The sequence below is a fragment of the Colobus angolensis genome, unplaced genomic scaffold, assembly GCF_000951035.1.
Source record: "Colobus angolensis palliatus isolate OR3802 unplaced genomic scaffold, Cang.pa_1.0 Scaffold316, whole genome shotgun sequence".
In the NCBI taxonomy this organism is placed as follows: Eukaryota; Metazoa; Chordata; class Mammalia; order Primates; family Cercopithecidae; genus Colobus; species Colobus angolensis.
This window is the reverse complement of record NW_012116444.1, coordinates 1938605-1951317: the sequence shown is the minus strand read 5'-3', so window position 1 is coordinate 1951317 and position 12713 is coordinate 1938605. Positions and strand designations below refer to the sequence as shown.

The following is a 12713-nucleotide window of genomic DNA, read 5'->3' as shown; positions in this document are numbered from 1 at the left end:
TAACCCCGTCTCTACTAAAAATACAAAAATTAGTCGGGTGTGGTGGCGTGGACCTGTAATCCCAGCTACTCAGGAGGCTGAGGCAAGAGAATCACTTGAACCTGGGGGTTGGAGGTTGCAGTGAGAGAAGATCATGCCACTTCAGCCTGGGCGAAAGAGTGAGACTCCATCTCAAAAATAAATAAATAAATAAAATCAACTACATTTGAATTTGAATTTGTTCTTCAAACACTTACTAGTCAGCCTACCTTATCAGGTACTGTACTATGGTGCTGGGGATTCAGCTGGTAATACAGCAAGACTTATAGTTCAGCGTAGGGTGTACACAAAAGATTAAATCATTACAACACAGGATGGCACATGCTTTCATGGGCAGAGAGGCACAGAAGACTGTGGAATCAGGAAAGGTTTTTCACTTTATTAAGGATTTCACTGTATTTCACTGTATTAAGGATTTTTCACTCTAGATGCTGCTCAAAGGAGGAATGGATGGTATGGAGATGTTTCAGAAGGACCACACCTTCTTGTCCACAGATCCACACTAATAGCTTGGAATTGTAGAAAGGCCCCAGAATGGCCTGACCACTGCACACTGTGGTCTTCCTTTTGAAGGTTCTTCTCCAGGAAGTGCAGGGCTCTGGGGCCTCCCTGCTCTCTGCCCCAGGCTTAGTGCAGATGTAGTAACAACCCTTTAACTGGGAGTCTCCACAACCATCAACCAGCACATCATGTAATCCTGGGTGTGGCAAGAGTAGGAATACTTCTTTCCAAATCCCATGTGCTCCCTTGCATTTCCAAGCCCTGCTGCAGTTAGGTGGGACTGTGTGACTAGTTCTGGCCTGTGGGCTATGACCAGCAAGAATGTCTATCATTTCTGAGACAAAGCTTTTAATTGTTGATGCAAGACATCCGCATCTCAGTGCTCTCCTCCCTGCCATGGTGACGAGATGGGCTCACAGCTCAGGTGGTACAGGTACACAAATGTGAAACCTCCATCAGCCTGAGTCTTGAATGCAGCAGAATTCTCCACCAAGTAGCATAAGCAAATAAACTTTTCTTAAGACACTGAGATTTGGAGATTACTGACCAATCTAGTAGATCAAGGAGAGTGCTCAACATCTGATGCAAATAGCTTCGGAAAATTGTTGTATAGTAGGAAGAAATCAATTCCTGCTATTGGCAGCAATGCCAAAGAGGATAAGGGAACTCTGTATAGTGTTTGATTATTTTCGAGGCACTTCATGAGCACGATTTAACTGAGTTCCTGAAACGGCAATGAGACATCTGTGTTCTCAGACCTTATTTTACACCTCCCTTCACCACAGGGGATTGGTTTCACTACATTAATGGCTGAAAAAGCAAAAAGAGGACATTGAGGTAACTCAGAGAAAGAAACTGCAAGAAGCCCACTACACCACTGGGCTAGAGCAACAAAGGGATGGAACCGGGATTGTTGAAAACTGGAAGTTTGGAGCAGGGCTCCCATGGAGCTGGAACACAGATCTTTAACGAGGAAGTGCTGCTTGTCGCCCCTGGTGCCACAGAAGTACACAGGGAAACCTCTGCCGAGCTGGGACCTTTGAGATGTCGCTTAGCTCGTATTGATACCTCTGAAGGGTACAGTAAGGCTGGGTCTGGTTGTGCAGAAAAGACAAAAATAAAAAGAAAAAAGCTAAAGACTGGAACCAACCACTGCTGTCCAAGTAGAGAACCTTTACTGCAAAGACCCTGACAGTAGCAGCAAGCAAACAAAAAAGGTCATCTCTTTCCTCTTATCCAGACTTTTAGTCTCCCTCTGGTATCGCCATTGGCAGAGCCTGACATAAAGTCAGCTGGCAAATGAGAAAGAGAATTTGCTAAGTCCTGGCCTCAACCTCATGGAATCCACCACAAAAAAAGGTAGATTTGCAGCCGAGAGATGATAGCCTGATAACCAGACGGGCATCGGTACATTTGAAATTTTTGTTGGTAATCTTTTCAATACCAGTGACTCAAAGCAAATTAAATATGACATTGGATGATTTAATAGTTTTACAAAACATATATATCTGATTTCAGATCGAACTGGAATGCCTCTGAAAACAAAACATAAATTACTATGAACTGACATTTATTGAAAGGGCTACCTTTGTGGCCTGCACTCTGCCTAGCAGGTTATGTGGGCTATCTCAGTCCTCATTTTACAGATGAGGTAAAGCTGAGGCTTAAAGAAGTTAAGCAACTTGTTTTGAAGCTTCAAAGCAATAGAGACAGAATTTTTAAGGGCAGCCTGACAAAGCCTGAGCTGTTAGCCACATCTCAGTACTACCTCCACATTCTCTTTACTGCTTAGGTGGCGCACCTTTACCATTAGGTGGCTATACCTTGGAAACGAACACAACAACCCCAGATTCTTGCTAGAATGATTTACATACTCCCTGCTGCAGCACCATTTGGCAGCTACGACTGCATTCTAACATGAAGCATTCAGCTCTTCAGTAACCAAACACATAATAGTGAGGATCAAAAGGGACTCTCATCTCCCAGTTGATCTCTAGCAAACAGTCATAGCTAGCATCTGGGAATTTCAGAGCTGTATTATAGCCCTTACCAGATGTCTGAATTCCCTTCTGTTACAGCTCAATAAACAGTTATCCAGCACCTGTTTGAATACTTTTCATGACATGTAACATACAACTGTATAAAGCTGCTCTCTGTATATTTTTAGACAGCTGAGTGACTAAACAGTTCTTACTTGAGGAGAACTGGAATCTATTACTCTACAAGTTCCACCTGAAGATTTCTGATTTTGCTTTCTTGAGCAACACAGAGTGTTTTGCCCATGACTTAAGGCAGCTGTCACATCACTCTTCCCCTAGCAGGGTTGCGAGGTGCTCATGTGCTTTTGGAGATAGCAAAAGTCTCAAATAATATGGCACAGACAGCCAGGCATGGTGGCTCACACCTGTAATCCCAGCACTTTGGGAGGCCGAAGTGGGATGATCACCTGAGGTCAGGAGTTCGAGACCAGCCTGACCAACATGGTGAAACCCCATCTCTACTAAAAATACAAAAATTATCCAGGCGTGGTGGCATGCACCTGTAATCCCAGCTATTCAGGAGGCTGAAGTAAGAGGATCGCTTGAACCCAGGAGGCAAAAGTTGCAGTGAGCCGAGATTGTGCCACTGCACTCTAGCCTGGGCAACAAGAGTAAAACTCCATCTCAACAAAAAAAAAAAAAAAAAAGAGGGACAAAGGGTGTTGGAGAAGACAAGTACAGAGGAAGGCTTCTTGGTGGTTAAGAGTGTGTCTTTTGAAATCAGACAGATCTGAGTCCAAATCCTAGCTCAATCATTTCTCAGTTGTGACAATTCAGTAGCTCTGTGACCTTGGGCAAATTGTTTAGCCAAATAAGAAAGGCAGGACCACCTGACAGTGGTATTGTGAGGATCCAGTCAGCTAAGGCTGGTAGGTGCTTACCTTGGCCATGTAGCAGATGCTCAGGAAATGAGATCTATAGCGCGTATTAATGAAAGACAAATTTAATTTTGTACATAAAGTTATGAAATGTCTCCTTATGGCAGTGATTCTGATCTAAAAGTCATACCATCCCACTGAAGAAGACCTATTTTAGGGTTTATAACAGACTACACTCTGGACAAACTTAATCCACCTAAAAAAACTAATAAATGTATACAGCATTTGGAATCCAAAGAACTGAATTCAAGATCTGGTTTGGCCCCTTATTCTGTGATCTTGAATAATTGAGCCTTGGTTCTCTTGTTTATAAAATGTACCTATGTAAGTGAACAGGTGGTAAATGCCCACCATGAAATACTAGGGAGCAGTTAGAAGCAACAGAGCAATTAGAACACAGACCTGGAAAACATAGCTCCTAGTGAAATAAAAAGGTGATTGGCAGAATGAGAAATGCAACAATGTCATTTATGTAAAATCAAAAAAACCACACGCAGAATAGAACACCCATGCAAATTACAGACATCTAGTACAGTGTCATGATTGTCTACAAAAGGAGAATGCAAGTGAGTTGGGAGGTTTAAAAGGGATCAATAAATAAAGACCACAGAGGGGCCTCACTACATTTAGAAACAAATAACATGCAAACCATGCTTCCCTACCTTCCTCACAAGGTTACTCTGAGGAGCTAATGAGATTGTGTGTATGAAAACAAAAGTTAATTGACTGTCTTCATTATGATCTCCATATTGGACAAATGAACTGAACAGAGATAAAAATTCCCCATCATACTTTGGCAGGAAGCTGTTGCCAGGGCAGCACCCGTGAAGCCCTGCCCTGGCTTCAGAGTCTGCTGCTGAGATGACATCAAAACCCTTCATGTAGGAGGGTGGCAGTCTCCCTCCCTTCTGGAGACACCACCTGATGGGCCAGCCAGAGGCAGCAGCAGCCTCTTCCCATGGATCCACCACGAGCATCCCACTTGAGCCCTCGGAAGAAGAGACCCCGGCAGACGGATGCCTTGATGGCCTCCTCTCCTCAAGACATCAAATTTCAAGATTTGGTCGTCTTCATTTTGGAGAAGAAAATGGGAACCACTCGCAGAGCGTTCCTCATGGAGCTGGCCCGCAGGAAAGGGTTCAGGGTTGAAAATGAGCTCAGGTAGGACAGCATCGATCTCGCTTTGTAAATAAGCAGGGGCTTTGTGAATAACTTCTTGGGAACCCAAGGAACCTGTTTTTTCTTCCACATGTGGAAGAGGCGATCTTCCCACTGGGAGAATAGCAGATTTGAAATCAAAGAACAACTAGTTAAGGAAAACGAGATAAGTGGGGACTGAATACAATTATATTGAAACTAGTTGACACCAAAAGATGAGATGAATTTTTTATTTTTTGCTCTTCACTTCTATGAGATGCGTTATTTAGGGATGATAAGCAGAACACTAATTGGTAAATGTAATACTGAACTACTCAATTTTATTCTTGACCAAATTGAACAAAGTATCACTGAGTTCAATAAAAAAAAGTTTTGGCTACTTTGATGCAGAAAGCATGATTTGGTTACTTGGCTCTTACCTATACATCCGGGCGTGCTGAGGCAACTAGCATCTGTGGTGGGCTAGGATGACTAGCCAGCTTACCACAGGCACCCAGATGTGGCCTTGATCACGTTTTACCAAAAAGCGGTCCTAGTGGGGTTCTTAGAAAGAGAGATGCTGGGTAAAGATGTATTCACTGTTAAGACAGCTCTGTCCAGGGTAACAGACACTACAGTGAGTTAGATGTAATCAGAGCCCAGGCAAGGAGGTAATGGAAGCATTTGGACCACCTAGATTGGTTCACTCACTAATCCACTCACTTTGAACAGCAATTATTCTTGTTGTTTTTCTAACTGCTGTATAAACTTTTCACTGGTCTCAAATAGATGAAGAGAAAACAAAACAAAATCCAGAAACAAATGGTATTATAACCTTTACATAAGTGATGGTTCTGGATTAAACTGTTAACAGGCTTGCAATGAAGGAGTAATGGTTTATGCAATTGACTGCTTTGACTGTGCAGGGAATAAATTGACCACAAATTTTCAGAAAAACTATAAAAATTTTATATGAAAAGACATTTTGATTGTAAAAATAGTCTTTGATATTTGAAAATAAAACTGACAACCATGTCATGCAGAAGAAATGTCAGCTTCCAAGTGTTGAGGAGACATATTTCAAAAGTCAATTTTTAGATATATTCACGTTCACCATGATTCATATGACATTGACTTTTCATTCATTTTTTGCTAAAATGCCCCATTCAGAAATTCCTGACTTTCCCATGGCCTTTCTTCCGCCTGATTTCTCTCTTTGCAAGGTCTCCTTTTCTCTCTTGCTGTCTCTTTTTAACCTCCTACAGCCACTCTGAATCTCATTTTCTAACATCTGTTCCAAGAAAATCCTACATTTCATCTAACTGTTAAGCCTGCCTAATCTTACAGACTTACACAGAAGGTTAGAGTTGGAGAAGACAGGAAGATTATATAGGTAAAGAAGCCAAAAAAAAGATTTCTTTTTTTTTTTTTTTTTGAGACGGAGTCTCGCTGTGTTGCCCTGGCTGGAGTGCAGTGGCACAATCTCGGCTCACTGCAACCTCCACCTCCCAGGTGCAAGTAATTCTCCTGCCTCAGCCTCCCGAGTAGCTGAGACTACAGGCACATGCCACCACACCTGGCTAATTTTTGTGTTTTTAGTAGAGGCAGGGTTTCACTATGTTGACCGGGATGGTCTCTATCTCCTGACTTCGTGTCTGCCCGCCTTGGCCTCCCAAAGTGCTGGGATTACAGGCATGAGCCACCATGTCTGGCCACAAATAGATTTTTTTAAAAAGAAATTAAAAGCCTTTGCAAATATGGAACTGCTTTTCATGGTAAAGAAATTTGGCAAGGGTTAGGCAGGAAGGAAAGAGCCAGAAGTGCCACTTACTGGAGAGCTCTCCATTGAAACGTCCAAGCTTCCAGCAAGGACCCACTGATTTATTATAGACACAGCAATGAATACATACATGGCAGCTGAGGCAGGCACTCAGGAAGATGATGGGAGGTAAGTTTCTTCTGTTGGCAGGACAGCTGAAGAGGCAGTTACATGCCCCAGATGCCTGCTGCCAGAGACCAAGCCCAGCTGCTCAGGAGGCAGAGGAAGCTAACTTGTGCATGGTGAGCAAACTGCTGCTGTGCATGTGATGATGGCAAAGTTCCCAGGCTGGTAGCTCAGAAGACACATTAAATACAAATGTGCTCTATGGCGCAAAAATAAACCACAGGAAGTAGAAGTTCTGGGTCTCAAACGGAATTTCTGTACATAGATATATAGACTTTAATTGGGTAGAAAAATAAAAATTATTGTGGGGTAAAAATCTCTAGATAAGAAATTTAGAAACCACAAATCCTGGCTCTGAGCCTCCCCAGCCATGGGGTATGGGGCATGGTCCCCTCTCTTCCCATTGATCTTAGTATCCTGATAAATGGCCTGTCTGATGTGATCACCAAATGAGATAACGCATGTCAATGTGCTTTGATAAACTAAAACAGTTAGACAGATGTAAAATGTCATTATTTTCTTGTGAATTGCTGGATCCATTGACCTTTACAGCAAAACCCTAAGGAACAGGCTCTCCCTCCACAATATGAACTAGGTCAAATGATATAAACAAATAGAACAAAGACAGGAAGGAAACCCATCAACATGTTATAAGTGGTTTTTTGGGGGTAGGGGTTAGTAGGGAGAGATTATGGCTGTTTTTATTTTCTGTGTTTTCCAATATATTTATTTATTTTTTTGATATGGAGTCTCGCTGTCTCCCAGGCTGGAGTACAGTGGCGCGATCTCAGCTCACTGCAACCTCCACCTCCCAAGGTTCAAGCAATTCTCCTGCCTAAGCCTCCCGAACAGCTGGGACTACAGGCATGCATCACTATGCCCAGATAATTTTTTTTATTTTTAATAGAGATGGGGTTTCACCACGTTGGCCAGGATGGTCTCGGTCTCTTGACCTCGTGATCTTCCTGCCTTGGCCTCCCAAAATGCTGGGATTACAGGAGCACCGTGCCTGGCCTCCAATATATTTTTTTACAATAAGTATATATATATATATATATGTTCACATATACATATATAAAAACATATGTATATATAAGTGTATATATATACATATATGTATTTTTTTGAGACAAGGTCTTGTTTTGTCACCCAGGCTGGAGTGCAGTGGTGCCATCTCGGCTCACTGCAACCTTCATCTCCCAGACTCAAAGGATCCTCCGACCACAGCCTCCCAAGTAGCTGGGACTACAGACGCAGGCCACTGTGCCCGGCTAATTTTTGTAGAGATGGGGTTCCGCCATGTTGCCCAGGCTAGTCTCGGACTCCTGGCTCAAGTGATCCTCCTGCTTTGGCCTCCCAAAGGATTACAGGTGTGAGCCAGCATGCCCAGGCTACAATAAGCATGTATTTTAAAAATAAAAATAACAAAGAAAGCTGTTTTTTCAGCTGATAGGCAACAATTTCATTGCTCCTAACACATTCTTTTGCTGCCAGGAGGATTAAATTAGAGGAAAAACCTGATTCCTGCTTTACCTGGGCCTGAACACACAAATTAGAAATGGTGTACCTCAAAGTGTTGCACTGTCTGGAGCTATTTCATTCTCCAACATGCATGCAACGTATTTGGGTGGGGTTTCGCTAACATTTATGCTATATTGCAAAATACGTGCCATTCAGTGTGCCATAGGAAGCTGGTTTTAAAACATAGATCTGGGAAAGTATTAAAACTCTTGAGGTATTTTTGCGTATTTATTAAAAGAATACTGAATTTTATTCCATGGCTAACTTCCTAAATTTTAGAGCAACTTGTCACCCACGTCGAGCTGGAGAAGGATCAGAACCTACTACTTGTCACTTTATTTCATCCTGGGTTCCAATACGTAGAGCTATTTTAAAATTTCATTCTGTCACCAATCCTCCTCCATAAACACATTAGTTAAGCTCTCTGTGTCTTGACCCAAATCATTGGTGTTGAGGAAGAAAATGCACGGCCAGGAAGGTTGGTTCTCCATCTTTGCATCTACCTAGCAGTTTAACACTTGCTAAGTTCCATTATTCAAGCAGCTTGACACAACCAGAGGATACTGTCATCCTTCCTAGACTTCCATAGTTTATCTACAAGGGTGCCACTGGAAGGCATTGTCTTCAATGAAAGCAAGATGCAGCATCATGTCATCACCAATAAAGGGCTTTGTTAGTACTCACTCCGTGCAGTATTTGTCAGGTTGTGGAGACACAAAATAGTGGAAGGCATGAGTCCTGCAAACAAGCAGCTTACAGTCAGACAGGAAAGTCAGGAATTGTACCTTTGTTGCCACCTGGAATTAGAAAAGTAGCATAGCATATTCCAAGTTTGAACGAGTTTTCTTTAGAAAACAAAACTAGCATTTGCCTGCTCATTTTTTTACTTTTAGTCTCCTAGTATTATTTTGGTCTAGTTTTATCTAAACTGGCTGCTTGCACTTTCCATCCAGACACTATATAATGTTTGACATGTGGATTCTGTCTCTCTCATTATCCCAAAACCATTGCCTCTAAAAGTCCCTGTCAATCTCATGGTAGTAAAATGCATGATTTTTTTCCACCTCAATGTTGGTAAAGACTCTCTCCTTGACCAAACTGTAGCATGGCTTCTAGCAGTTATCCATGTCCCCAGGATGGCCCGCTTTAAAATGCCTGCCTGAGAAAGTTCATCACTGCCAGGAGAATGTCCTGTTTATTCCAGTCAAACCCTGGCAATAGGCAGCTGGCCCCGTGAACCCTCTCTTAAAGCAGTTACTTAGAAAGTTGCAATGATAAATCCTTTCCCTGTCCCTTTGAGATGTAAATCTTCTAACCATCCAGAACTGTCTTCCAAGGATCTGAGAAAAGCAACTCTTCAAGGAGACAACTCCGAGTTTCAGATTCTGTGGGAGGGTGAGGGCCTAACTTCAGAGGACCATGCTCTAATTTACACCACAAAAGTTTGCTTCTCCTCCAGATAAGCTCCAATTAACAAACCCAGATGGCCTAGTCACAGGGACCAACACCCCTACTACCCCTCAGGGCTTTCCCCTGGCAGCACACCCCAGTTTTTTAAAAGTCTCATGCCTTTTGTTCCCATAAAGTTGAATTCACGTCACACTGGAGCCTCTTTCCTATTGCCATCATTATGACTGAACAAAACCATCCTTTCCACTTTAACTAGTACCCAGCTTTGTTTATCTTTAGCAATGTTCCGTTCTACACTTCAAATTTATAGTGTCTGAAATCAGAATATTCAAAGTCATTGTTTGCAAAATAAGCAGAACACCAGTTGAAGGAGGTCAGTTACCTGCTTTAGAAAATAAAAGTTGAACTGGCCACTCCCCAGGCCTCTTTCAGGTCCAAAATCCAAACACCAGCTTATCTGGTTTTCTTTACAGTTTTTCTCGCTCTTTCCCCACTACCTTGAGTGCCTTCTCCCTTTACCTCTCTGCTTCCAAGACCTTAGACTCCTGAAAGCCCCCAGAGAGTAGCCTTCCTGTCATGCGTGTCTGTGCAAAGACACCACAACAGGCTTTGTGTGAGCAACAAGGCTGTTTATTTCACCAGGGTGCAAGCGGGCTGAGTCTGAAAAAGCAGTCAGCAAAGGGTGGTGAGATTATCATTAGTTCTTATAAGTTTGGGATAGGCGGTGGGGCTAGGAGCAATTTTTTGTGGGCAGAGGGTAGATCTTCTTACAAAGTACATTCTCGAGGGTGGGGAGAATATTACAAAGTACCTTCTTAATGGTGGGGGAGAATATTAAAAAGTATCTTCTTAAGGGTGGCGAGGGTGTGTTGTCACAAAGTCAATTGATCAGTTAGGGTAGGGCAGGAACAAATCACAATGGTGGAATGTCATCAGTTGAGGCTATTTTCACTTCTTTTGTGGATCTTCAGTTGCTTCAGGCCATCTGGATGTGTACATGCAGGTCACAGGGGATATGATGGCTTAGCTTGGGCTCAAGGCCTGACACCTCCTCCCTAGAATGCTGGTGGGAGTCACTGCCTACGGTGGGCTCCCAGCTTTCCCTTTCGATGAGCAAAAGCTCTTAATCTCATCCAGTTACCCCTCTCTGACTCCACGAGGCCACGTGTAGACTTCATCTACAGACTTAGACAATTTTCTTTCACATAGGAGGCCTCAAGAAATATTTGCTGAGAGAATGATTTATCTGGTGAATATAAAAACAGCCCAAGGAACTTGTGTTTACCAAGAGTAATTTTTGTAATGAAATTTTTTTTCTGCAGTGCATGAGTATTACTTTTGTAATCAGCAATGTAACAAATATTTTATTTTTATAAGTTCAAGAGCATGAACATGGGATGTAAACTTTAGTCTTGCTCCAATCCAAATTACTTCGTATTTCAAAATTTGCGGCTTTAAATTAATAAAAATTTTCTTAATCCCATTTAAGGTGGACCAAAAAAAATCGAGGCAAGATCGTCTCAGTCATAAGTACGGCAGGACTGGAAACAGAATCCTGTCCTTTGTGGTGCTAGTAAGAGTTTGCGATAAAACCAAACGTAACTGCCTGATCTTTCTGTTCCAAGGATCCTGAAACAGATTAGTTGCTAAGTGAAATTGGTAGAAGGGTTTTTAAACTGTAAACAGTTCAGTTTGACTGTAAATGACTATTTAAGTCATTGTTTACAAAGTAAGTCCTACTTTGGGAAGAATCAGGAATGACCTCTCCCTGGAAAGAAAACAGCAGGTGACCATCCATGAGGATCCAGAAAGTCAGACAGAGGGTGGGAAGGAGTCTATGCCTAGGCAAACAAAAATAGCTGCCACTTTCCTCATGGAGGGTTTTTCTAATTATACTTCGTGAAAGGCAGGACCAACTAGGAAAAGAAAGGCAGGGAGAACAGAAAAATTGTTACCTGAGGAAAAAAATGCAGAACTGAAGTCTGTGAGTCAATTCCATAACCCAGGGCTTTTCAGATATCTGAGTGCCGCAGTCACGATTCTTGTAATATCTTTTACCACATCTCCACATCTATTATTATAATATATACGTAATCTGTTTCTTTTCTTTGTTTTTTTGGGGGGGGAGACAGTGCCTTGCTCTGTCACTCAGGCTGGAGTGCAATGGCGCGATCTCAGCCCACTACAACCTCCACCTCCTGGGTTCAAGCGATTCTCGTGCCTCAGCCTCCCGAGTAGCTGCGATTACAGGCGCGTGCCACCACGCCCAGCAAGTTTTTGTATTTTTAGTAAAGACGGGGTTTCACCATGTTGGCCAGGCTGTTCTCGAACTCCTGCAATGGCGCGATCTCAGCCCACTACAACCTCCACTTCCTGGGTTCAAGCGATTCTCGTGCCTCAGCCTCCCGAGTAGCTGCGATTACAGGCGCGTGCCACCACACCCAGTTAATTTTTGTATTTTTAGTAGATACGGGGTTTCACCATGTTAGCCAGGTTGGTCTTGAACTGTTGGCCTCAAGTGATCCACCCAGTTGGGCCTCCCAGAGTGCTGGGATTACAGGCATAAGCCACCATGCCTGGCCAGTGTGTTTCTTTTAATTGTTCCTAAACTGACTCATTTAAAATAAAATTAGCCTTTTTCTAAGGAATAATATCTGTAAAAACTATGATCTGAGATGCATAATTTAAAATATAGATATAAATGAACACGTAGGCCTTCTAAATATTCAGTTGTGTACCTCCTAAAATTATGTCATGTCTCTGCAGAGAAACAAGTACCATGTTGGAAAACATTGCTGTCATTGAGGCCAAAGGCTCAAGTGGAAATCAGATCTAGGCTCTGGCAGTTCAATAGAAAAGATCTTTCTCTACAGTGGTGTTTCTCAAAGTGGAGTTGTGGGTTGGTTTTAAAACATAGGTCCTCCCATGGAGAGAGAGGGGCGATTTCCCTGTCCTTTGCATCTGAGAGGGCTGGTGACTGATTCAACCAGTAAGGTGCAGTGGAAGTGACACTGCGTGACTTTCCCTGGAACACAAGCTCTGGGACCCCAGAGCCTCATATAAGACATTGGAGCCTCGTCTTAGACCACATAAAGTTGCTTGGATCCCCAGTCCCTAGTTGTACTGAGCCCAGCTTTCCAGCCATCCTCACCAAGGTTGCAGAATGTAGACCCACAGGGAACATCAGCACCTCAGCAGAACAATACAGGACAGAGGGATCACCCAGCCAAGCCTGCCTGAAGT

The 12713-nt window shown here is 42.8% G+C and overlaps 1 protein-coding gene across 2 annotated transcripts in view; it reads left to right on the top strand.

Annotated features, from left to right (window-relative positions):
* The first annotated feature begins 4247 nt into the window (after window positions 1-4247).
* The window catches only part of DNTT (DNA nucleotidylexotransferase), a 35672-nt gene continuing 27206 nt past the window's right edge, over window positions 4248-12713 (top strand). For both annotated transcript variants that reach the window (XM_011951220.1, XM_011951218.1), the window contains exon 1: window positions 4248-4618. In XM_011951220.1, the coding sequence (XP_011806610.1) occupies window positions 4416-4618 (203 nt within the window). In that variant the 5' untranslated portion in view covers window positions 4248-4415. The remainder of the gene's footprint in view (window positions 4619-12713) is intronic.